This window comes from Mixophyes fleayi, chromosome 5 (genome assembly GCF_038048845.1).
Source record: "Mixophyes fleayi isolate aMixFle1 chromosome 5, aMixFle1.hap1, whole genome shotgun sequence".
In the NCBI taxonomy this organism is placed as follows: Eukaryota; Metazoa; Chordata; class Amphibia; order Anura; family Limnodynastidae; genus Mixophyes; species Mixophyes fleayi.
Window position 1 is genome coordinate 203,331,477 of NC_134406.1, and position 26,362 is coordinate 203,357,838.

The following is a 26,362-nucleotide window of genomic DNA, read 5'->3' on the forward strand; positions in this document are numbered from 1 at the left end:
TTCCAAATCATTAGTAAATCAATGGTCTCTACCAGTGATTACCTTAAAAACACCCATTACTGTGACGGCTATAGATGGATCACGTCTCATCAACGGTCTCATCACCCAGAGTACGTCTCCAGTAACCCTTCAGATTGGTGCCCTGCATCATGAAGAAATATCGTTTTTAATCCTTCCTGTTACGACAAGTCCAATTGTCTTAGGCCTTCCATGGCTTCAGTGTCACTCTCCCCAGATTGACTGGGGCACCCCTCAAGTCACGTCTTGGGGGTCTGAATGTCACCATCGTTGCCTTTCCCAAGTCATTCCTCTCAAAGTACAGCAATCTTCCATCTCATCTACCTCACCGGGACTCCCTCCTCAATATGCTTCATTTACTGATGTTTTTGATAAAGCTCAGTCTGAACGTCTTCCTCCTCATCGTTCTTGGGATTGTCCGATCGACCTTCTACCTGGCAAGACTCCCCCCAGGGGCCGGGTCTATCCACTCTCGTTACCTGAAACTCAAGCTACATCTGAGTATATACAGGAGAACCTCCAGCGTGGGTTTATTCGACCTTCCACCTCTCCCGCTGGAGCTGGGTTCTTCTTCGTTAAAAAGAAGGATGGATCTTTACGCCCTTGCATAGATTTTCGTGGACTCAATGCCATTACTATTAAGAATCGGTATCCCATTCCGCTGATCACTGAGCTATTCGATCGCATCAAGGGAGCCCGTATCTTTACTAAGTTGGATCTTCGTGGTGCCTACAATTTAATCAGAATCCGTTCCGGTGACGAATGGAAGACAGCGTTTAACACCAGAGACGGGCATTACGAATATCTGGTAATGCCTTTCGGGCTGTGTAATGCCCCCGCTGTTTTTCAAGGTTTCATCAATGAGATCTTCCGGGACTTATTATATGTATGTGTCGTCGTCTACCTGGACGACATATTGATATTTTCACAGGACCTGCCTTCTCACCACCAACATGTGGCAGAAGTCCTCTCCAGGCTACGGAAAAATTCATTGTTCTGTAAATTAGAAAAATGTTCATTCGAATTACCCCAGATTCCATTCTTGGGGTATATAGTTTCCGGAGTTGGCCTGAAGATGGATCCAGACAAGGTGAATGCTGTACTACATTGGCCCCAGCCAACTACTCTTCGTGCTATCCAGCGTTTTTTAGGTTTTGCCAATTACTATAGACGCTTCATTCAAGACTTTTCTTCCATTGCATCTCCTATTGTGGCCCTGACTAGGAAGGGGGCTAATCCTAAGCAATGGTCACCTGAGGCTCTTCAAGCCTTCCAAACACTAAAAGAGTCCTTCTCTTCGGCTCCAATCCTTCGACAGCCTGATGTGACACTCCCCTTCTTCCTGGAAGTAGATGCCTCTAATGTGGGCTTAGGAGCTATTCTCTCCCAACGCTCGGAACAGCAAAAATTCCATCCTTGTGCCTTCTATTCTCGGGGTCTCCTGCCCGCAGAGAAGAATTATACTATCGGGGACAAGGAGTTACTGGCTATCAAAGCTGCATTAGAGGAATGGAGATACTTGTTGGAAGGAGCTCGCCATCCGGTGACGATCTTCACGGATCATAAGAACTTGTCATATCTCCAGTCTGCCCAATGCTTGAACCCTCGTCAAGCAAGATGGTCTCTTTTCTTTTCCCGTTTTGAGTTAATAATAACCTTCAAACCAGCTGCCAAGAACAAAAAAGCTGACGCTTTATCTAGAGCTTTTGTGACGTCCTCTGATATAGAAGAGGTTTCCAACCATACCATTCTAGACCCCAAATGTATCTCACTGGCTGCTTCATCCACCAAAACGCTACCATTTGGGAAGACCCTCGTGCCTCCTACTCTAAGGAGGAAAATCCTTTCGTGGTTTCATGCCTCTCGTTTTTCTGGACACGCCGGTGAACGCAAGACCTTTGAGATTCTCTCTCGAAGTTACTGGTGGCCTTCGATGAGGAGAGACGTCAAAGAGTTCATTGCTTCCTGTGAGCTATGTTCCCAGTTCAAATCCTCCCGCAGAACTCCAGCAGGGTTGCTGCGACCACTACCCATTCCGTCCAGACCGTGGACCCATATTAGTATGGATTTCGTTACTGACTTACCACCTAGTAAGAACCATAACACTATTTGGGTGGTGGTGGACAGATTTTCGAAGATGGCTCATTTCATTCCTCTGTCTGGTTTGCCTTCCTCATCTATTCTGGCTGAACATTTCATTAAAGAGATCTTCCGTATCCATGGATGTCCGTTTGAGATTGTGTCGGATAGAGGAGTACAATTCGTTTCCAGATTCTGGCGAGCCCTTTGTAAAACCTTGGGCATACGATTAGCACTCTCATCTTCTTACCATCCGCAATCTAACGGACAAACTGAACGTGTCAATCAAGATCTTGAGACTTTTATTAGGATGTTCTCATCAGCCAATCAAGACAACTGGGTAGAGTTGCTTCCTTGGGCTGAATTCGCCCATAACAACATGTACCATGAGTCATCATCCAAAACTCCATTTTTTGTGGTCTACGGTCACCATCCGTCTTTTCCGGAATTTCCTGCCCTCCCGCCCACCCAAGTTCCTGCGGTGGAAACTGTTTGTCAGACCTTTAAAAATATCTGGTCTCAGGTCAAAACCTGTTTAAAGAAGACATCTATCAAATATAAATCTTTCGCAGATAAGAAGAGGCGGGCTATTCCACCACTAAAAATTGGAGATCGTGTCTAGTTATCCACCAAAAATATTCGTTTGAAGGTTCCATCTATGAAATTCGCCCCTCGTTTTATTGGTCCATATAGGATCATTCAAGTAATCAATCCAGTATGTGTGAAACTTCTTCTTCCTAAGAATCTTCGGATTTCGAATGCCTTCCATGTGTCTTTGCTCAAACCTCTTATTATCAACCGTTTCTCAAATCCTCCCTCAGCTCCGCAGCCAGTTCAAGTTCATCAGGAGGAGGATTTCGAAATTACTGAGGTACTAGACGCAAAAATTTCGCGAGGAGTCCTCCGTTTCCTCGTTCATTGGAAGGGCTTTGGTCCTGAGGAGCGCTCTTGGATCAAAGCTGAAGATCTTAATGCTCCTGCCCTTTTGAAGAAGTTTTATTCCAAAAATCCGGACAAGCCCGGTTCCAGGCGTTCTGTGCCCACCTTTAAAAGGGGGGGTACTGTCACTCACCGGACCGTGAGTGCCTCTTCCCGGACATTTAGGAACCGTGGCCGTCCTCCATCCTGAGGGTCTGCGCATGCGCAGCCCTTTCCTATACTTCAGTGTATGTTCCTTTAACTTAATTGGCAGATCAGGCAACCTCCCTATATTAAGCACCTGTGGTCAACACCACGTTGCCTGATCTTGGAGTCTCATTCCCCATGAGTCTCTGAAGGTGTTCCTGTATTCCTCGTGTATTCAGCGCTGCTGATTCCTGTGGTTTCCAAACCACTTCTACCTCTGTGGTTTCCTAACCACTTCTACTTCTGTGGTTCCCATACCACTTCTACCATCAACTGTATCATCGTGAGTGTTTGCTGATTCCTATCCGCTGCCTCCGTGCACTACAGCCTCCAGCTTGCAACTCGCCTGTGTTCACCATCGTGACTGTTAGCTGATTCCTATCCGCTGCCTCTGTGCACTACAGCCTCCAGCTTGCATCTCGCCTGTGTTCATCATCGTGACAGTTAGCTGATTCCTATCCGCTACTCTCCGTGATCAACAGCTCCTGGTCTCTGCTCTCCCGTGTTCCATCGCTACTGACACCTATTGGTTGCTACTGGTTACCTCCGTGTACCCGCAGAGTCCTGCTGCTGCTGACCGCGCTATCGTCCATCTACTGCTGATCCGCTCTCCACGCCTTCACGTGTCCCGCTGGTCTCTACCCTCCTGTCAGCATTGGATTCGTATCTTATCAACTACTCCTCTGCTGGATCATCTCCATTCTCCTGGGTCCTCCATGAGTCCAGTTCCTCGTGTTACTGATTCCTGTGGATTCGTGTCCCTGTTGGTCTACTTACCTGTGCGCTGCACCTACTAGACCGCTGCCTCATCTATCCAGGGACTTCTCATCCAGCCGGCCTCCTGCCACTCAGGGAGCACTGCACTCCTATCTGACTGCCTGCTTCTGAACCACGGTATGCATACTTCTCATTGACTGTGCTGGTGTATTGCATATCTTGCTGGACTGTGTTGGTTCTCCTCTGGAGTCTGCTATCCGCTGAGTCTATTGCCATCATTGACTGTGTTAACTTGGGCTGGACTACTTCAAGAGACTTTCTATATTTGCAGACCTGTTCAGTCAGTTATATATATATATCGTGCATGTTACTGTGGATCGTGTATAAGGTGCCTGTGTATATCCTGTGTTGCAGTCTCTCCCCGTGCACCTCCTCACATATATATTCAGTGGTACAACTTGCTGGCAGCAGACCACTGATCCCTGTTTCCAGTATCACCTGTTCCAGTATCCTCTCACATAGCAGTGGTACAACTTGCTATCGCAGACCACTGACTCCCCGGATACCTCCACTTGGATTCCACTCCTTCACTCAGACAGCGGTACCACTTGCTATCCGCAGACCGCTGACTCTCATCACCTCCTCGTTTCTGTTGGACATTCCTCCTCACTATAGCAGTGGTACAACTTGCTACCGCAGACCACTGACTACCTTCACGTGTCCTTGTCCTACAGTTCCTCGTGTACTATTACCTCCATATTACCAGTGCTGCTAGTCATAGACTTTCCTGAGCATCTCATCATCTGCTGCTTCCTGGTCCGTGATCACCCAGCTACCAGAGTACCCTATTACCATCTATATTGCTCTGGTAAGCCTACCACCTGGTGATCCCTGGGTAAAGACTCCTAGTGCCCGTGACAATGTGGACGGCCAGGTGTGTGTGTGTGTACGTCGTCTAACTGAGGAATAGATGCCACTAGGAAGCACTATGGAAAGAAGGCAAGCCAGTGGAGGCAGTGTGATGCTCTGGGCAATGTTCTGCTGGAAAACCTTTGGTCCTGGCACTAATGTTGATGTTACTTTGACACTTACCACCTACCTAAACATTGTTTCAGACCAAGTATACCCCATCATGGCAACAGTATTCCCTGATGGCTGTGGCCTCTTTCAGCAGGATAATGTGCACTGCCACACTGCAAAAATTGTTCAGAGTTCAAAGTGTTGATTTGGCCTACAAATAGTAAAAAATTTAATTTACAGACACAACCGGCACTCTGATCAATTGCAGCCTGTGCTTACGCTCAACAGTAACACCCAACTGCAATTTACAATAAAAAAAAAAAAATAGAAAAGGGAGTGGATCAGGCACTATCTACATACATCAATCAGAAATGTGAAAAATACTTCAGAATTGCAAAACAACAGTGTGTTCAAAACTCTGAATATTATGCCATTAAATAAATGCAAGTGTCCAATAAATCTCATTTATGTCCATTCAAAGTTATTACAACTTCGTCCTGCCATATGTATTTCTAGTAGTAAGAGATTAACAATATTTAACTTCTGGGGGTAAATGTATGAACATGCGGGTTCTTCAACACCCGCGTGTTCGGCGATTAAATTTCAAGCGGCGCTGCAGCGCCGCTTGAAATTTAATCGCCGAACACGCGGGTGTTGAAGAACCCGCATGTTCATACATTTACCCCCTAATATCAGTCATGATTCAGCAAACAGCTTCCTTCAAAACCACACTTCCTTCAATTGCTCCCGCTTGAAGCAATGTCCTCCAACCTCAAGAATGGGAAAGCTACTTGATTCTTCAGTCTCCAGATTTATAAATCCCTCCGTTTTATATCCATGTAAAAAAAAGGATAAAGAAGGGATATAGTGTGATACCATTTTAATTGTTCTATTTTTAACAGTATACAGCCTGTGGGTCTGGCCGCTGTATAACCGACGCGTCTGGTGGCTGTATAGCTGCCTTACCTGCTCGCAGTGCCATCTTAATGTCGGCAGTGAGATTGATGTCATTTTAACTGTCGGCAATCACACTGTCAGTATTTTATATGTGTCGGGATTTCTACAATGCAGGTATTTATGCTGTTGGGATTTCTTGCATGTCAGTGTTTACAACATTAGGTATTTCCTACTTGTCAGTATTTTAAGTGTCTGCATTTTAGTGTCAGTATTCTTTTTGTCAGTATTATTTTAATAGGAATTATGATTACCACCCAAATTACCAACTATAAAAACCTGTACTGAATTGTAAATTGTGCATATATTAGTCTATGGTTGAATAACAGAACATATAAATCGAATGGTTATTACAGTTATGTGCATATGTGTTTTAAAAAGAGCTAACACTATGATACTGTGATAACATTATGGTGGGAAACAAAAACCACAGAGTGGTGGAAGTGTAAATTTGGTATGGAAAAAGTGAATTGAATTTGCAATAAAGGCAGTAGGAAAAGTAACAGTATAGCCATTCTAGCATACGTCAACCACTATATATGTATATTATACATCTCTCAGTGGATGTGTGTGCAAGGCACTGGGAAACAGATTTCTGAACTAGTGATTTAAAATTAATTTCAGTACCTTAGTTCCTTGTAGTTACTAACATTGCAATAAAAATGAATATAAATACATAATGTTAAAAAAAGGCTGTGTGGATGATGGTGCAATGCTACATTCCTTCATACCCACAGAACTCCTTAGTAGTTGAGAAATGCTGCCCTGGCCGTGAACTGGATAATTCTTTACTAAGATGAGCAGGATTTATTAGCAAAAGTGTTAATGTCTCACTAATAAATGTGTAATCAAAGTTACTAATGTGCTTCCTTTATAAAACATATAGTGAATATAATAAATTGGCAGTGTTTTAAGTGGCATGTTCTGCTCTCTGTTAAACTGTGACTTATATGCCCACCTTTAATCCAGAGATCTAAACATTTATACTTATATTCACATTTTCATAAACTGTGTTCCAGAGTATATATAAAGAGAAGCAGAAGATGATAGTTTATGTGCTCAGCTTCGCTTAGTGATTACATTAGGGTTTCCTAACAGAAGCCTCAACATACAGTTTTCATATTAAATACATTAACGTTAGCATTCAAAATATGGAAACCTCATTCCAAATAAATGATACCACTATTATATAGTGTAGCATATGTGATATCATCCTTTTTTACTAAAAGTCAGCTGTAAAATCTATTTAAGAACATTTCTATGAAGTAACTTCAGTTATCTATGGATGTATAAAAATATAAAAGAAGGTTAAAGGGGGTGTATCATCTTTGGCATATATTGTCTTTTTTCCCTCACGGTCAGGGTCACCATTAGAGAGTACATGCTTGAGCTGCGTATGAAGCCTAGAGATTGTTGGTGGGAGACAGTTAAGAAGCTATAAACCTTGAGAGTGCTGGACCATCCTGCCACGATCAATTCATGCCCACTCATTTGCTTGGGGAAGAGTTGCTGTGAGCCATATTTTACTTGTAGCTGATTACTTCCAGCACTTCTATTGTGTTTATGGTGTGATTTAGAACATGCACATTGTCTGTTTTAGAGCATGGTAAATTCAGTGCTAGGAGCAGTCAGCTTGATGTAATTGATGGCTCCCGGCAGCTACTACTGCCAGCAATTTGAAAGTGGCAGAAGGAGCAGTGGATGCTGAAAAAGTCATGGCAGGTGGAAGTGGGAAATTTAGAGGTCTGCTATACAGTTGCTATGATAGATCGGATGTTTACTATGCAGTGACCAGCAGAGATTGTAGGTTGGTTTTACACTGACCACCAGTGATTAGAAGCCTGCTGTACACTGGCCACAAGGGACTGGAGGTCTGCTGTACAATGGTCATAATGGATTGGAGGTCTATTGTTCACTGACCACCATGAATTAGTGGTCTGTATAGACTGGCCACTGGAGATTGGAGGTCTGTTATTTACTGGCTACCAGAGGTTGAAGGTCTGCTGTGTCTAATACAGCAGACTAGAAGTCTGCTGTAACTGACCATCAGAGATTGTAATTTCATTACACACTAGCCTCTGGATTGGAGGTTTATATGCTAGTCCCACTTTATACATTAGTCACCAAATTGTGTTCTATTTTAGACACTAGAATTCAGATATCAGTCTGCATAATGCACTCGCCATTATGCACTAGCCAACTAGAATTGTATCATTGTCATCAGAATGAACTTTCAATTTGCACACTATTCATAAAAATAGACTGCTTAGCATACTAGTAAACCTGTTTCACTTACGTTTTGCATTGATGCCACCAGAATGGTATAACAGCCATCAAAAAGAACTCTATTAATTCACTGCAATGAGAGATGGGTTGGAGGGGGAAAATTATCATGTTGTAGGTAGCCTCAAGTTTCTCACATTTGTCCTGCTTGCTGTGGCTAAAACTATGGTACTCTTTCATATATGGCTCTTGTTCTAGAATTAACAGCAAAATAGAATTAATTCAACAAACAAAAAGCAGATAACCAATTTGACCAGTATACAGAGACACCCGACAAGAATGAGTTGTTTTGCTGCTGCTCAGACTACTGGTGCTGATGAGCAATAACTGTGGCCCCATGAACAGTATTTGTGAATTATGCCACACTAAGTATTTTGCAGCTGAGCAGCCATCTGACAAATTATTCAGTCAATGCTGCCACAAAGGTCAAATTGGGTGCAATAAGGTCTGCCCCTGTTATTGAGCACTTAATGAAAGGACAGCATAATCAAAAACCACTCTTATTTTTTTCCGTCATTTAACTAGTTTGTAATAATACAGAAGATTGAGTTGGTTGTAATTTAGCTACAGTTTGTAAATGGACTTTATCAGGCATAGAAATATAAATAAATATATAGCTAATTGAATTAGAGCTTGACTATTGAGCAGAAGCATCTTCTTGTCTATAATTCCAAAAATGTGATTTTGTCTCTGCAGGTCCAAAACTGCGTTGACTGTCTTTAATGTGAAGCAAACATAAATGTATGGTAATCTAATTGGAGTGATTTAAGGAATAAAAAATGGATTATGTCCCACTGATTAAACAGTCTTAACAATACTTTGGGAAACACTACACAAAGCACTATGGGAAAAGATGTTAATACATAAATGTATATGTGCTAGATACAGAGTACTGAAAATCACCTTCAATTTATAAGTTAAATGCAATTATTCTTGCACAATTTATTTAGAATACACATAAATATAATTTATGCATAGTCATTAATATGTATATTTTCAAGGATTTTTTTATATGTTTATATTTCAAGAATAACAATATATGTATTTCTGGTTTGATCCAAATACTGACTATGGAATTTAAATATAATTTCACTTTTTACTACGGTTTCATAAATGCCCTCCTCTATGTTTGGAAAACATTATTTCTATTTGGTGAAACTGCTGTGCCATGCTACTGTGACTCAAGCCACAAAGATTTTGTGTGTCACAAAACATTAATCCTGTCTTGTTTACATTAGTGTTTATGGTTTGGGATTATTAGGCATCCAGCTATGGTCTTTTATGTCTTGTGTGTTTTAAGAAACCACAGTGGTTCACATAAACAGGAAGCAACAATTACAGAAGGGTTATTTTGCAAAGCATTGGCTTGTAGGTTGCTCCATATTTAGGTACATCTTGTTACAGTAAAACATTTCTTTCAGATGAAAATATTTTGGTCATAAAGTTTCCCACAAAAATTACAATAAGTACCTCTACTCTATATTGCAGTCTTGTCAACTATCTGCAATGATTCAGAAGCTAAGAAATTTATACTACTAGTCCCCCCCCCCCCCAAGAAAACAATGTATTATTGATAAACCCTGGCCAAGGTTACTAATGATCTCCTATCGGCCAAATACAAGGGACATTTCTCCCTACTCATCCTCCTTGACCTTTCCGCAGCCTTTGACACCGTGGATCACCCCCTCCTGCTGCAAACTCTTCTCTCTCTCTGCCTCTCTGGTTCTGTCCACGCCTGGTTCACCTCATACCTCGCTAACCGCTCCTTCTCTGTATCCATGTCTGGTTCTTCCTCCTCCCCCTACCCTCTCGCTGTAGGAGTCCCACAGGGCTCCGTTCTCGGCCCTCTACTCTTTTCGCTCTATACTTCCTCCCTTGGTGCTCTCATCTCCTCCTTTGGCCTTCAGTATCACCTTTATGCTGATGACATTCAACTTTACATCTCTTCACCTGATGTTTCCTCCACCCTCCTCGCTCAGGTATCTGACTGCCTCTCCGCCATCTCCTCCTGGATGTCGGAGCGCTTTCTCAAAATCAACATTTCCAAAACTGAACTCATTGTCTTTCCTCCTCCCAGCCTCCCATCCCACCATGACCTCTCCATTGTTGTTAACAACACCACCATCTCCTCTGTCACCCAACTCCACTGCTTGGGTGTCACCCTTGACTCCTCTCTCTCTTTTACCCCCCACATTCATTCTCTTGCCAAAGCCTGTCGCTTCCAACTACGCAACATCGCCCGCATCCGTCCCTTTCTCTCTTAGGAGGCCACCAAAACCAGCATACACGCACTCATCATCTCCCGCCTGGATTACTGCAACCTCCTCCTCACCGGCCTCCCCCACTCCCATCTCTCCCCCCTCCGCTCTATACTTAATGCGGCCGCAAAACTCATCTACCTCTCACGCCGCTCCTCCTCTGCCTCCCCTCTCTGCCTTGCCCTACACTGGCTCCCCTTCCCCTACAGAATTCTTTTCAAACTCCTCACCACCACTTACAAGGCTCTCTCCCACTCTACTGCCCCTTATACTTCTAACCTTCTCTCCATTCACACTCCCACCCGCTCCCTGCGCTCGGCCAATGACCGCCGCCTCTCCTCCACTCTGATCACCTCTTCCCATTCCAGAATCCAGGACTTTTCCCGTGCAGCCCCCCTTCACTGGAATGACCTCCCTCGCTCCATCCGTCTCTCTCCTACTCTGTGCTCCTTCAAACGTGCACTCAAAACTCACCTCTTTCTCAAAGCCTACCAACCATCCACTTAACCCCCATCTCCTCCACTCATTCTCCACTCTCTCCCATTCCCTCAACTGGCTCCTCTTGTGCCTGGTCTGTTTAACCCTCCCTTAGGATGTAAGCTCGCTTGAGCAGGGCCCTCTTCCCTCCTGTCTCCTTACCCGTTCTTCTGCTCCGTGTCTATTGCATCTGCCTGCCTGGAGTTTCTGAAGTATTGGTACTTTTGTTTATTGTCCTGTACTGTTATACCCTGTATAGTCTACTGTTTGTACTATGTGCGGCGCTGCGGAAACCTTGTGGCGCCTAACAAATAAATGATAATAATAATAATAATAAAAACAGAGGAAACCACCACATGACCTTTCTAAGGCAATAGCATTAGACAGAATAAGAACATCCCTATATTCTAGGTTTCTTATAGTGTGTATGTAACGTATAGCAAGGCTAGGCTGAAAGTGGACAGCCTTTTGCTGTAAAACATCTGCCTGTTGTTTGATTATGGGGTGACTACAAGTTGTATATAGGTAGAACCCTAGGCTAAAGCTAGGTACACACTACAGGGTTTTTGTCCAATAATCGGCTCAACCATCCGACATATGACCACTCATTCGAAAGTCGGGTCAGTAAATGTAGTGACACGATGGTCGAAAGTCTGCCCAAATGGACGATTGTCGACTCATTTGGTTGGTCGTACCGTTCAATATTTTCGTTCCAATCTCCTTTCCAATGTGTAGTGCTAATAAACTTCCGACCGATCCACGCCAATTCTCCGATACTTCTTCGACCTGTAAATTTGTTATGCCTGTAGCAGTCCCACGTGGTGCAGTATCCGCACACCACGGACTTGTGTTTTGTGTAAATGTGTATTGCACCTGTCTGGCTGCAGACCATTACACTTATATAAAGCACGTGTGTTATTACCCTTTGCATCTATGTTGGGAATCTATTCATATTTACCCTTTATAAACGTATACATTTATAAACTATTAAAGTTATAAAGTCATCTTAACCTTTATTAACTAATATTTGTAAAATACCCAGAATAAACCACACAGTGTTCATGCAACAGTTTTATTGCAGGAAAAAAAGTACAAACATTTTTATTGCAGAATATGACAAGTTTGTGGCAGAACAGTTCCAAACAGCATACACATTTCAACAAAAATTTTCTCAAGGTTTTTATATTCCCTTTGATTTCTTTATTTACGAAACAAGGAAATAAAAAATGTTTACCATTAAACTTCTATAACTGTAATTTATATCCAACACCAGAAATACTCTCATTTGCTCACCTTGCACACTGCTCGAGATCAGTTTATGTTGTGGTCCCTGTGGCTCAATCACAATAATAGCCGGCTTAATCTTCATATATTCTGGAAAACAGGCACCATTTTGGTTAATTATAACGGTACAGGTAACCAAAGCATTTAGTTGTCTATATATATATATACACTGAAATACCTTAGTGTATAACTTCTTTCATATCTTGGGATTCAACATCAATTTTTTCTTGTTTGATAACAGGTGTTACATTAGTGGTATCAGTGGTATCTAAACAGACCTTCTCACAGTTAATTCTTCGTTCTGACGAAAAAAATTCTATGTTACAAATTAGGCATTTAGATTGCTTAGTGTGAAACTAGAATGAAATAAAGTCTTTCAAACAGGTACACTACATGTGCTACTGACCTTTTTTAATGTTGTAGTCATACTGGTCCAGTACTTTAACCATCATCTCCACCTCTCTTGGGCTCATTGGCTTTGCTCTTTGCTCTTCTTGAGCATCTCCATCCCCCACCTTAACTTTCTTAACATGTTTCGGCCCTTCCAGCACCATCCTTGACTCGGTCTCGGTCTCCATAGCTGCAACCCCCACTGACACCTTCTCCTGACCCGCAACCCCGACTGACACCTTCTCCTCACCCGCAACCCCGACTGACACCTTCTCCTCACCCGCAACCCCCACTGATAACTTCTCCTCACTCGTCATCCTCTCACGCTCCTCGCCGCCAGACAGACCCCTGTCATTTTATACACTCAGACAAGGGCGTTCGTTTCTGCTGTGAACCAATCAGCGATGATGCCAGCAGAGAATGGAGCATTCCATTACATACAAAGGGATTTTATTATTAGGGAATATTTATTGCATTGCACTTTACCAGTTAAATGTTTTTTTCTAAATTTTATGTATGGTAATAAACTTCTATTTTATAGTAAAGAATGAAGAGACAGTGTTGCCTTCTCTTTTTGTGTGGCTTTGGGTGTTAACTATAGTGAAATCTCCCTTTATGCTAATGTATTTGGTATATCGTTACATACCCCGCAAATGATGCTTCTGTGTGTTCGAAATTAAAATTATTGCTCACGGCAATATGGCTGTAAAAAGTCGCTAATGGGACGTCCGCTCTTCCCTTCATCGTCATAGTGTGTATGCAGTTCATGGACCGAGCGATCGGATGTAAAAACGATCGGCATAAAAAGTTGGTGGAAAATTCTGTAGTGTGTACCTAACTTAAGTTAGTACATTTGTGTCTGTTCTAGACTCAGTAAAAAAAAGTCTGCCTAAGACTGATAACTATCATCATCATCATCACCATTTATTTATTTAGCGCTACTAATTCCGCAGTGCTGTACAGAGAAATCATTCACATCAGTCCCTGCCCCTTTGGAGCTTGCAGTCTAAATTCCCTAACAGACACACAGACAGACACACTATAGGTAAAGACAAGTAGTGGCATAAAAAAGCTGGTGAAATTGCAGGTTGTCGGTGATTACCTGTTTAGTTATTGAACTGTGGTGCATTTAGCTGCAATTGTATGGTAAAGTGTAACAATAGTTAAATAAATTACAAAATGATTGCACTTATACGCGGTCTAAATTAAGCTGTTGTTTTGTTGATGTGTAATTAAAAGTCAGGGATAAGTACTGATTAATATAGATCATCATTGGCAGTATTATATGCGAATTTCATTCATTTAGTAGTGTCCTTTTAGACTTTTTATTTATTTCTTGATATGGATATTTGATTTCTATCCATGTGGATGGGAGTTGCCTTATTTTGTGATCCCTACTTTTATACCAACACACATTGTTAGTCCATCCGTGGTTAGGGAGTTTACAAGGTTTTTAAACACATTTTCTAGAAGTAGTACGTAATGAAAAGTATCCTTTAAACATATTTTAAATATACAGCCAAAATAAGAGCACATAGATTATCTCAAATGGAACAACATTCATATTTCAACCAATAAATCAAGATACTTTACTGACTTCAGTTGATATAATCTTTCCACAGTGTTAAAATCAACAACAGAATCACTGTTAAATCAAGGTAGACTATAAGGAGACTGAGTAAGTGTTCTGAAAACAAAATTCAAAATAGTCCACAGTAATAGACATTTGGTGAGTTTCATCTGTTTAAAAGACGAAGGGAATTTGTCAACTGTAAAAATATATAACGGTCAAGTGATTTATAACTATTCTTAGCCAACATGATTTGCAGTGTTCTATGATCAGATATAAATACGATACAGTGATAATATAATAACGTGGGATAAAGCAGAAGGTGAAAAAGCTCTCTTTGTTCGAGCTTGTAAACGCAAGGAACTTAGATGAATAAAACAAGACAAAAGTGTTTATTTCATACAATATAAAAGCTTCACAGACAAAATTTCTCAAGTGACTATAAAGATGTAAAGAGTGGCCACCCATCTGGTTTTTGTGTAAGAATTTGGTGATAGATGTAACATTGATGGGAAGATGTAGGACTTGTCTTAAGTGTTGTAGACAAAATTAGAGATGAAGATGTTGAAAAAAGAAGGGGTAGGTGGAGAAAGCTGGACTTGCCTACAGAACTAGGGGAAATAAGACCAGGGGACTTAATGAATTTAATAGGCTTCACTGATGACATTAGTTTGTAATGAATTATCATCAACATTTATTTATACAGCACCAGCAAATTACATAGCTTTTTATAATTGGGAACAAACACATTAATACAACAATACTGGGCAATACAGACAGACAGAGAGGTATGAGGGTCCTGCTCTCAAGCTTACAATCTATAATGCTTAAACATTTGAACGTGGGATAACCTTGTCACAGCAGGAATTAGACCATGACTGGAACCACTGTAGTAAAGAGCTGCATAAAAACATCTTGGGCTCTTCCTTGTATCCCTGGGCTGTGGGTACCGGGTATTGATGAATATGGGGCCCACTGGAGATGCAATTTTGTCAATTAAGTGGTCATAGTATAATGTTAAAATTAGTATAAAAGAGTAATTGGTAAGTAATTAATTTGTAAAAATTATAATGTTATTAATTAAACACTCCTCAATAACCCTACTCACCACTATTATACACAAACATCTACTTCTTTCATCTTGTTCAGCAGTAATCCAATGATAATTCTTGCAATTTATAATTCAGTGGCATTCTTGCAGTTTTTAACCAACAGGGAAATGTCCTTAATGTGTGATCCAATGGAAAATCTAAGAAAGATATTCTTTCAATCTAAAGGACTATCCGAGACAGATTTTTTTAATCCAAAGCAAGAAATAACAATGGACAAGGGATGCAGCAAAATTCTTCACTCAAAACCCCTCTGCAGAATGAGAGAAGAATTAATTGCCTGGGACTCCCTTTAACCTCTAGGCCAATCACAAGTGATTTTCCCCACACTAACCACAATGTGATTGGCTGGCGTTAAAAGGAGGACCAGGAAGTTCCTGCTTTTCCCCAACATCAATAGAGATTAAATAAATATCTATTGATGGGTTAAAAAACAGCTCCATTGATGTCTATGACTTATTCATTTCTATGACCCATTCAATTTAATGGAGTGTCTACATGTAGCACACAACTTCATTGAAATGAATGGGTAATTTGTACGAATGTGCCATAGAAGTTCAATAGGAAATATACAGCACAATGTTCGCTTATCTGCTTGCGTTAACCCCTAGTGGATAAGTGTACAATGCATGCATGCGAATGCACTTAAATGGAACAATGTTCAGTCCAAAAATCCTCTCCTTGTGATATTGCATGTAGTCTTGTTCCTCCCTTGTTTAGCTGCCTTGATTAACTGCAGTATCACATTAATTATTAATAGAATATTGTGCTAAAAGAACTGCATATATGTTACGTGGATATATGTGATTGATTTAAGTTATAACTGACATTTACATTTGTGTAAGTCTAATTTCAATGAATGCAGTGCTGCTATTTTCCAGTTTATTCTATTTGTTACTGTTGTTGTGAATTTACTCCAGTACCTGCTATGTAGACTAAAATGTTGAGATCCAGCTTCACACATCCTTTTCATGCCCTTTTTTTAATGTGTAGACGCACTTGTAGCTGAAATTCTGTAATAACAGGACAGATGAGGTCAAAGGTCTCACAATCTAACTTTCTGTTACTTTAACATGACATATAATTCATTATGATGACTTTATGCTGCTTACCTACTTCTTATTGTTGTACTATTTAAATAAAGGTAAAATAATGCTATGTTCTTTGTATGTGGGAGATTTGTTCTTAGGTGTTTTCACGGTTTGGTCTGAGATGGGAAAGAATCATTGTTTTCCTATTGGAATCCAGACTCGTTTAATGCGGATGCAACTATTGAATAAATACATGAAAATGGTGTAATTGTTGAACGAAATTTGTAATCTTTCACTTTATCTTCTTATGAATTTGAAATAAACAACTTTGAAGAACATAAATTCAACCTGTACAGTACCAATTATTACAATTATTTATAATATACTGACAACTGTTTTCTATCTTTAATTATAGGCTCAACTTGGGAGAAAACATTTCGACAGATAGGCTTTGAAAGGTATGTAATGCATTTATTAATATTAGTTAACACAGAGTACTATACCCAGAAATAATAAATAGACCATGTACATGTTATTTTAATTCATGATAATTGCCTATATTAATAAGTATCACAAGTTGTATGTAACGTGCTGTATAATTGTGTGGTAGATGTTGTTACTGATATTTTTATAATTCTCTGAGGAAATATCTCATTCCACCAATCAATTTATTTGTCTGCTACTACAATCCCATGATTCTTTGCTAAAAAAAATACTGTATATCACATTTTACATGGAGAAAACCTACTTTGGAAAAACGTAGAATAATGATCCTACCATAAAATTTAAATGATGTATAGAGACTGATTGTAACCAAAGTAGTCTGGGCTTTATCATTTGAATAATTATTTATGTGACATGTGCCAGCTAAAATATTTTTTGTCATTAACAGTTGAAATTAACACAGCAAAGAGGCTGCCAATGGAAACACCACTGGCAGTAACTAAAACTCTTAGTTAGCCTAAATGCACATAACTTTGATAGTTTGTTAGATATCAGTTGCCAAAAACGTGTTATCTCAGGCCACTAAAACACCCCATTTACTCATGAGTTTATTTGGACGGCTTCCCTTTATATTTTTAACAGAAAAAAACAAATTGAGTATTGTGACTTGCTTAAAATCATCCATCCAATCTTTTAGTGGATTTTTGAACCAAAAGGACAATGTATGATGGAAGCAGTTTTGAATTTCATGTGAATATTACCAGTTAGCATGGTACATGGTGGAAAATGCATTTTTGTTGGATAGCTTTGACACATTAGAGTGCCACAAAATGACCTGGTGACTTTCTGTGATGATGAAGAGGAAATGATGACTTAGATGTGAATGGTTCACTTTAGTCACAAAAAATAACAAAAACAAATGAAACATCATGGCCTAATAATAAGAACTATGGTAGTAAACAAAATCAAGTTATGTTGCTACATGTATACAGGGTGCTAAAATAGTTTGAGATGACCTATTGTGTTAGATATGACTTATTGAAAATAAAAATATAATAGATTAAAAGCTTTACTACAGTGTTTGTCCCCAATTGTAAAGTGCTACAGAGTATGCTGTTCCTATATAAATAAATGTTAATAATGATAATAAAAATAATAATAATATAATATTAAAAATAAAATACACTTTTCCAGTTCCTCCTTGGTGTATATAGTTGGAGTTTAAGCACTGTTAAAAAGGTGACAAGTTGCACAACTGGCAGAGACACTTTTCCTATTTAATATTGAGCAACCACACATTTTAATATCTTGTATGTTGAATGGAAGTATTAATGGAACACTAAAACATTTTTTTAAAACCATGTTAGCATTGCATGCTCGGAAGGGATGGTGCAGGCGGCACAGTGGCCTCACAGCACAGGGACTTTGGTTCCTCATTTGACCAGGGCACTGTCACTAGGGAGTTGTGTATCCTCTCAAGCGTTTGCATGGGTTTCCTCAGGGTTCTCTGATTTTCTCCTATATTCATAGGTTAATGTAAGTGTGTGTATAGGGTAAAGAGTTTAGACTCAGTGGGGGAGATTCAATTCGGCACAAGGTATCTACACAATGTCCATGTAGACACATTGCGCCATTGTAATAGCAGGCATCCCTGCTCATTTTTTCTTGTACCCCATAGAGATGTGCAGAAAAAAAAATAAATAAATATATATATGTATATATATATATATATATATATATATAATACCCATTCCCAGTAGCATAGTGTCCCTGGTAATTATAATAAAATGTGAAATATAGTGGTTGAATTAGTGACACATTATTGAGTATGTATTGAAGTAGTAAAGTTGTATGTTGTGCTTGAGAGTTAATTGGATTTCAGATTGTTCAAAAGAATATTGCTTAGGCCTAAAACTTTATAAGTCAAAATAGACTTTAGTTTCTTAGCAAGTTTCAGGGACATGCAAGAACTGCAACTATGAATTGTAACAGCTATGTCCTGTTTCACAAGACATGTATGCCTTTCTTTTTTCTTTGTAATATTTGCTGATGTTGGGCATAGTGATTCACGCTTGCGCAGAGCTTAAATGTCTAGATGACTAAAACATTATATATAGATGATGATTTGTTTTGATAAACTCAAAGAATATACTACACCCCACCTGTGTTTGTTTATTTGTCTCTCTGGCCGTATTGATACACCTTATCTGATCACTGACCACTTAAGAAATATTGCTGACATCTAAGTATTTTTAAGGACTAAATTAGAATCATAATGATGCCGCTGTGTTGTAAGTTGGTAGTAAAGTCTTTGTTTGTGATATGACCAATCGGAATTTAAGGACCTTCTAAGGAGACTACTAATTTTCAAATGACATCTGTCTTTCTATACTTTGTGCCAGAAGAAAAAAGAAACAAATCACAGGAGTTGACTGATTTAATATGTAGTTTTCTCCCTGACTTTTGTCATTTCCTCCATCTGTTTGATGCAATTCCAAGAAAAGTATTCCAAAAGTTAAAACTCTACAGGTGCAAATTTTTTGGGCATATTGTCTATTTTGCAGCAGTATTAAATTGTGTATTTCACCCGTTGACAACTACAGTAGGTGTTAATGAAATTCTTTGTCTTACTTATTCAAATGAACATACAATTTATATACAGAAAACAGATTAACATCTTGTCTATAAATTAAATAATTTTATAATATATTTGCACCAAATACACTTTATAATCTCTGCAAACAGATTTATTCTTATGTGACAATAAAGACCCTTATTCTTGCTATCAGTTAAAATGTTGGCAATAAATAAATAATAAAATTCACAGACTATGCATTATCCACTATTGTCCAACTGCAAGTACACAATAATAAGGCATACAAGACACAACAGTAGGATGAACTACAGATTGTTGTACATCTATATTACACTGCAGATGGAACAGGTGCTGTGTAGAAGAAGGGTGGCTACACACAGGCCACTCTAGGCAACTCATCATCATTCAATTTGGCCACACAAATAAGAGAGCCATATTGGATACAATGTAACTGCTCTTTTCTCAGGTTTTATTGCTCCCGGATTACTTTTGGCTTCATTACGGCCTGGTAGTGTGGATGGAAAATGATTGCGCACTCAGTCCGATAGAAGTCTTCTTTTCCTGCTATGCTCAAGAATGACCTTATTGATTTAGACAGGGTCATTATTTGTCATTGTGGTCACTTTGGGGCTACAATTGCTGTGATATCTGGCTAGTTTCTCCATATTGGCTGCAATTTCAGGTTAATACAGATTATTCTTTTATTCTAAGCAATATTTGATAATTCTACAATAATTCGTAAATCTCCATCACCTATCAGGCATCATTTCAGAAGTGAGAAAATTAAAAAGTATACATTGTTATACCTGGGTGCTAACTGTTTCTCCAAACAGAAAATGCACAAAACCCAGTTTATGAAGTACCATATTCTGTTTGAGACAATTGTAAACCCTCTGGTAAAATGGCAAAATAAAGCAAGAAAATGTGTAAAAGTCTACCTGACTCATTTCATATATTTTCGTCTTGCAAATATTTGACGAGCAAAGTCTGCAACAAAAACATTTGGTTGTCAAATAAGAGTTTATAGGAGTAACAAAAAACATTCATGTTTAGTCTGAGAAGTACACAAAGTTCTCATTACTTAACCAGGCTAAAAGAAAGAATCTATGTCTGGAAGGCAAGCTCAAAGGAAGCACTGATGGGAAGCTCTATTACAGTTCTAGACATACTGTGCAGCTTAGTAACTGGTGAGAAATTTTGCATTTCAGCGCCTTCTAGTCTGAAGTGAAAGACTGATTGACTTACCTACTGCAGACACTTTGCAGGATACTGGTTTTGTTAAATATACTCTAAATGTGTTAAAGATACTACCTTGCAAATATGCCTCAGTAATTAAGTTCACATTGGTGCCAATTGCTGGGAACTAAAAAAATATGACTAAACCAAGCTCAAAATGCACCTGTTGCCTCTACACAGCGGAGGCAGTCATTTTGTGTCAATTTACTGAGAACTAGTAACATCACAGGCACAGAATCTCATGTATCAGACTTCTCAACATTTTAAAAAGCAAAATTGAAACAAGAAAAAGTTGGAGATCCCAGCGGGAAGGTGCAAAGGGAAAGTGAGGGGGGCCTTATACCAATATTTGCATCATCATGACTTTTCCCACTTTGCAAAAAACTCAGGCAGGTTTCATGAGGGTGGTTTACTTTTCCAGGAAACTCCCCAACATTCTGGGAAAGTAGATAAGTATTCTTTGAAGCATAGTTGAAATATTGTGAAGTGCCATGCACCTGGTGCACTAATTATGTTATACCCACTTGAGAATCATTTTAAGGGTGAAATTGATGAATGAAGCATCAATTTAGCATTTAGGTCACAACTAAGTGCACTCTTAAATGGCATAAAGGGTTTAGGCCCCAATTGTAATTGTGTCCACCTCTATCTTTGAAACTTTAGCTGAGTTCATAATTTTAAACAGATAGTGAGGAGATAGCATTATAAAATAATTCCCGTTAAAATTATGTTTTTGAGAAGTCCCCTCCCCGGGCACATTTGTGGGTTTGCCATGTGCTAAACTCCTTGCTGTTCCCAATATACGCACTCTTGCCTGTAACAGTCACTTCTGCAAGGACTGACACTTTAAGGGACTTCCAATGGCTATACCTATTAGTGTAACGTATCCAAGAAACTGATTGAAGAGCACAGCAGGATTATTAAAACATTGTATTGTGCTGCTGTAACGGGTGTTGTGTCCTGGAGAAGTGACTGCAAAAAGCCGAGACAGGAATGAAAGGTATATTGGGAACGTCACACTTCCCAGCCATGGGAACACTGCAATTGTGCCAGTTGGGGAAAAATGTGATGCTTTCCTAAAATATATATTAGGTGTAATTCTTTTTTAATGCCAACATAAGAAGACAAGTGAAACAGAGAATAAATTAGCAAATGCATTATATTTATAACAAATATTTTTGCTATGAGATATTGAAACAGAAACCAACCAACATCAATGTCTCAGTCATGTGTTATCTGCAAAGAACTATTAGAATGAAGCACATTTTGCTGCCCTCTATGCATTCACATTAACATGGTCATGTTAAGAAACATATAATATTACAATATATCTTGTTTTGATAAAATTTGGTGGCTTTACATTTTCTATTGAACTTTCTTCTTATATTTAATAAACTCAGTAAAAAATATTCTTGAGACAGTGGCATTATCTTTCCTAGCCAGCTATAAAGCAAACCCTTCCATTCTCATACATTGTTATTGTTACTGTTTATTTATATAGAGCCACCACGTTATGTGGCATTTTACAGAGTATATTCATTCACAGCAGTCCCTGATCCATTGGAGCCTACAGTATAAATAACTTTCATATGATAATAAACTACTTATGGCAAAAAAAAAAATAATGGTGCCAGTGTGACTCCTTTGCTACATATCATTACAAATTTTTTACATCTTACATGCAAAAGTCCATGCTTTGCCTTTACGTTCTATGGGGCATATTCAATTAGCCATGATGTTTGAATGAACATCGCGGCTGAGCATTTTTTCCAATAATACGGTACCACAACATATCAGATTTCTCTTCGCAACCCTATGGGGGAAATCCACAATAGTGCGGTAATGTCAAGTGCCTTCATGCCAGTGATGGAGGCACTCCGTGCAATTTTGAATATGCACCTGTTTGTTTTATGCAGACTATTTAATCACCGTAGAAACATTAAATAGGTGGAGAAAACCCAGAGGTGCACGTACTGCTCCATGTGCAAGTTATATTGTTACTCAAGCCTTCACCTATCTGTCACCTGGAAACATTCATTATGTGAGCTGTACTTAAGATTACTGAGAATGTAGCCCATAAATTCATTGAGATCGTTCAGTTATAACTGGAGGCACAAATCACCTTGGACTGTTCAGGCTTAAAGACTCTTGGCCAGACGATCCTCTGACGAGTGTGGTACCTACTTTGTCCACTTTTACCACAACAGATAGAAGAAGGAATACATATTTTAGGTGTCTTCAATACACGATATGGATGCTAGCTTCTTCAAGGGTAAAACACTAAAGCTGATTTAGCAGACCTACTAAATGAATTGCTATTAGCAAAAATTCCTTCTGTTTAAACTACAGTACAATAATTTTTAAAGAAGAAATTCACTAATTTCTTAGCAAGCACTTCCCAAACAAAACCAAATATACAAAAAAGGTCTTTCACTTATTGGTAATTTCTACTGTCTTTTATAGGGCTAAGGGCATCCTGCCACATTATGCCCACCACATTCCATTAGAGGAAATTGAATCACTCAATCCACACATATTTAAAATGCCTTCCACGAGTCTGGCTTCAGATTTGCAGCGTTCAAATTAAAATGTAAATAAAACAGATGTTTGTTTAGAATCGCATGATGATTGTCTGGTGAAATGCTATCTAACAATTTTCAGACCAAAGGCATAGCTTTCACATGATAATAAGATACTTCTGCCACAAACAAAACAGTGGGCACAGTATAACACAGTTTGATTTATACCACTGTGAATATTTTACATCTCACATCAGTTTTCTTTTTGTCAGTTACTGCAATATTTATATTCATATTCAGCACACTGTCATAATACATATATTGGGATATGAAACTGGTACGGCCATAGTTATAGTTGGAACTTCTAAAGGGGTTGGACCATGACCTTACATTATAATGTAACTGCACAGACTAAAAACAGGGGGGCAATCTGGGCTGAAGAGAGTGTCTTGTGATTCGACAGGCGAAACCTCAGCAGAGACTAATGTAGTAGCATTGATGCAGGGATCCACTGTCTGTGCCAAAAGCACTACCACCTCTCCCATCCCCCTTCCCCCGTGACATTCATGGGCTGAGGTACTTCGCTCCAAATTGGTGTCAGAGACAGCCAGAGGTTACGGAGCTTGGAAATCCCACTCCTACAAAAGTGGCAGTAAGGATTAAAACCCAGTCGTGCCAGCCAGGGGCGGATTGGAAACTTAAAGTGGCCCTGGAAAAAAGTCTGAAAGTGGCCTCATGTGGGAGGGGCCAAATAAATTGTAGGCGGGGCTCAGTATGTGTGTGCACCCAGTGTGTCTGCCCGTGTGTGTGCCCAGAGTATGTGTGCCCAGTGTGTGTACCTGTATACGTGTGTCCTGTTCTTGTCATTTTCTTCTCCTGTAGCTGCTGGTGTCTTTAGCTCAGTTGCTGCTTGTCTGGATCCTGGAATGTTTGAGGACCTATTTGGAAAAAAAATGGGTACATGAAATTTAGAAAACGCCAACCATCCCCGGCATTAAATCAATAGCATATACATTTACTAAATAGCCATCTTCTCCCCAAACTCAGCACCACATTCAATTAATAGACCCCAAGCTTCCCCATCTTAAATTAATAGGCCCCACCAATAATGAAATTGCCCCACCATCATCCCACAAATAAGATATTACCCATTAAATAATTAGCCCCCACCTAAACACCACCATTAATTTAATAGCCTACCTCCCACATAAATGATATTAAGAAACCTCCTCACATTCTCTTTTAAGAACCCCCCTCCCTTCCATCCCTTGCACTTAATATTAAGAACCCCCTTCACACACTATATATATATATATATATATATATATATATATATAAAATTACATTTTTTTATTTTATTTTTTAAAAGCCCCCCATCACACTCACACACTATATTAACATACCCCTCCTTCCCTCATACACTATCTATATACTAAAAGCCCCCCCAATCACACACTGTATTAACATACCTCTCCTCTCCCCTCCCACTTACACTTACCTTGTAACTTCCACTGTCTGAGAGATGTAGACAGCCTCTCCTGCCGCTCTGCATGTCTGGCTGCTTCCTCCTATCAGTGCTATAGATAGGAGTCACATGGGATGTGCATCACGTGACAGGTGGCGTCCTATGTGACTCCTGTCTATAGCTCTGATAAGAGGAAGCAGCCAGACACAGGGAACCGCGCCGCGGCCACATTCAGGAAGGTGGCTGGTCCCGAAGGAGGGGCCAGCCATCCACTATCACACAGACCCCCTCCGCTAGCACCCGTTCCGGGGGGGGAGCGGGGACTTACAATTATTTATTTTTTTTAAAAAAGAAAAAATACATGCAGCGGCCTCCTGAGACCAGCGGTCTACCGGGAAAAGTCCCGGTAGGTTGTATGGCCAATCCCCGCCTGTGGTGCCAGCCCATTGCCTCCCCCACCGAAGTGTCCAAGTGCCAGCTGTGACACTACCAACTCTACACTGCGAATTGCAACCCACAGCACCCCCCAAATGAAATTATAAAAACCCCTGGAACTGACCAAAGAACTGGAAACTGTCAACAGATTATTGATAACAGTTCCGGCTTAGAAACATACCGTCTCACACTGGCACACTTCGAGCACTGTCTAGGGGGCATATTCAATTCCGATCCGATCCGTGGTAATGCGCGTTACCGCGGAAAATGCGCACTACTGCCGGTAATACGGTATCGCAATAATGCGGACGAAAATCCACATTATTGCGGTACCGCGGATTACATTCACGGCCGTTCCGGCGCGATCCCGCAAATCGGGATCGGAATTGAATACCCCCCTAAGAGTCTAGTGCAAGATGGGCCTTTTTCAAACTCACACCAGGTTGATCAAAAACCCTCTCCATAAGCTTCCCATTCAACAAATGCATGGGACAGAAGCTTTGAGAGGGTCTCCTGCATTGGAACACTACAAACACAGCAGATCTATGAAATCTGGGATCACAGGAGTACAGTTAAGTAAAATTCTGTGTTTTAACTTATCATACTTTATTCTACCAAAAAATGAAAAATTAGTTAAATATATAGAGGCTGATGCTGCGTTGGACATATATATGTCCAAAAAATAAGCTAGAAAAAGATGTACAGAAAAATAGAGTATTTACGCGTACATTCTCAGTCCGGCACAACTTAAAATATGTTGAGTTCTGCACAAGTAGCATATGAACAAGGTTTACTGCCCCATTTGTAAACAATTTTTTAAACATATGTTTGCTAGCAAAAGACACATTCACTATTGTGTTGATTTTCAAGAAAAAAAATATAGCAAGTGTAATCTTCATCTTGAGCACCAATAAAAGTAGCAACAATGTAAAGCTAATTGTGATGGTTATATAGTATCTAATCAATGATTGTTATTTTCTGTTGAATTCATGTATGACAATGTAAATTGTATGTATTGTAATGTAATCTCAACGGGTGCTTTGCTAGATGACATGAGTTTGAATTTACAAGGCTCTCTCCAACTCTACTGCCCCTTATATCTCTAACCTCCTCTCCATTCACACTCCTGCCCGCTCCCTGCCAACGACCGCCGCCTCTCCTCCACCCTTACCACCTCTTCCCACTCCAGAATCCAAGACTTTTCCCGTGCAGCCCCCCTTCTCTGGAACGACCTCCCTCGTTCCATCCATCTCTCTCCTACTCTGTGCTCCTTCAAACGTGCACTCAAAACTCACCTCTTCCTCAAAGCCTACCAACCATCTACTTAACCCCCATCTCCTCCCTTTGCTCGT

At 39.9% G+C, this 26,362-nt stretch overlaps 1 protein-coding gene across 1 annotated transcript in view; it reads left to right on the forward strand.

The window, feature by feature from the left end:
- PIEZO2 (piezo type mechanosensitive ion channel component 2) overlaps positions 1 to 26,362 on the forward strand; it is a 377,083-nt gene that overhangs the window by 179,182 nt on the left and 171,539 nt on the right. The window contains exon 4 of the mRNA XM_075213287.1: positions 16,731 to 16,773. Within this exon, the coding sequence (XP_075069388.1) occupies positions 16,731 to 16,773 (43 nt within the window). The remainder of the gene's footprint in view (positions 1 to 16,730; positions 16,774 to 26,362) is intronic.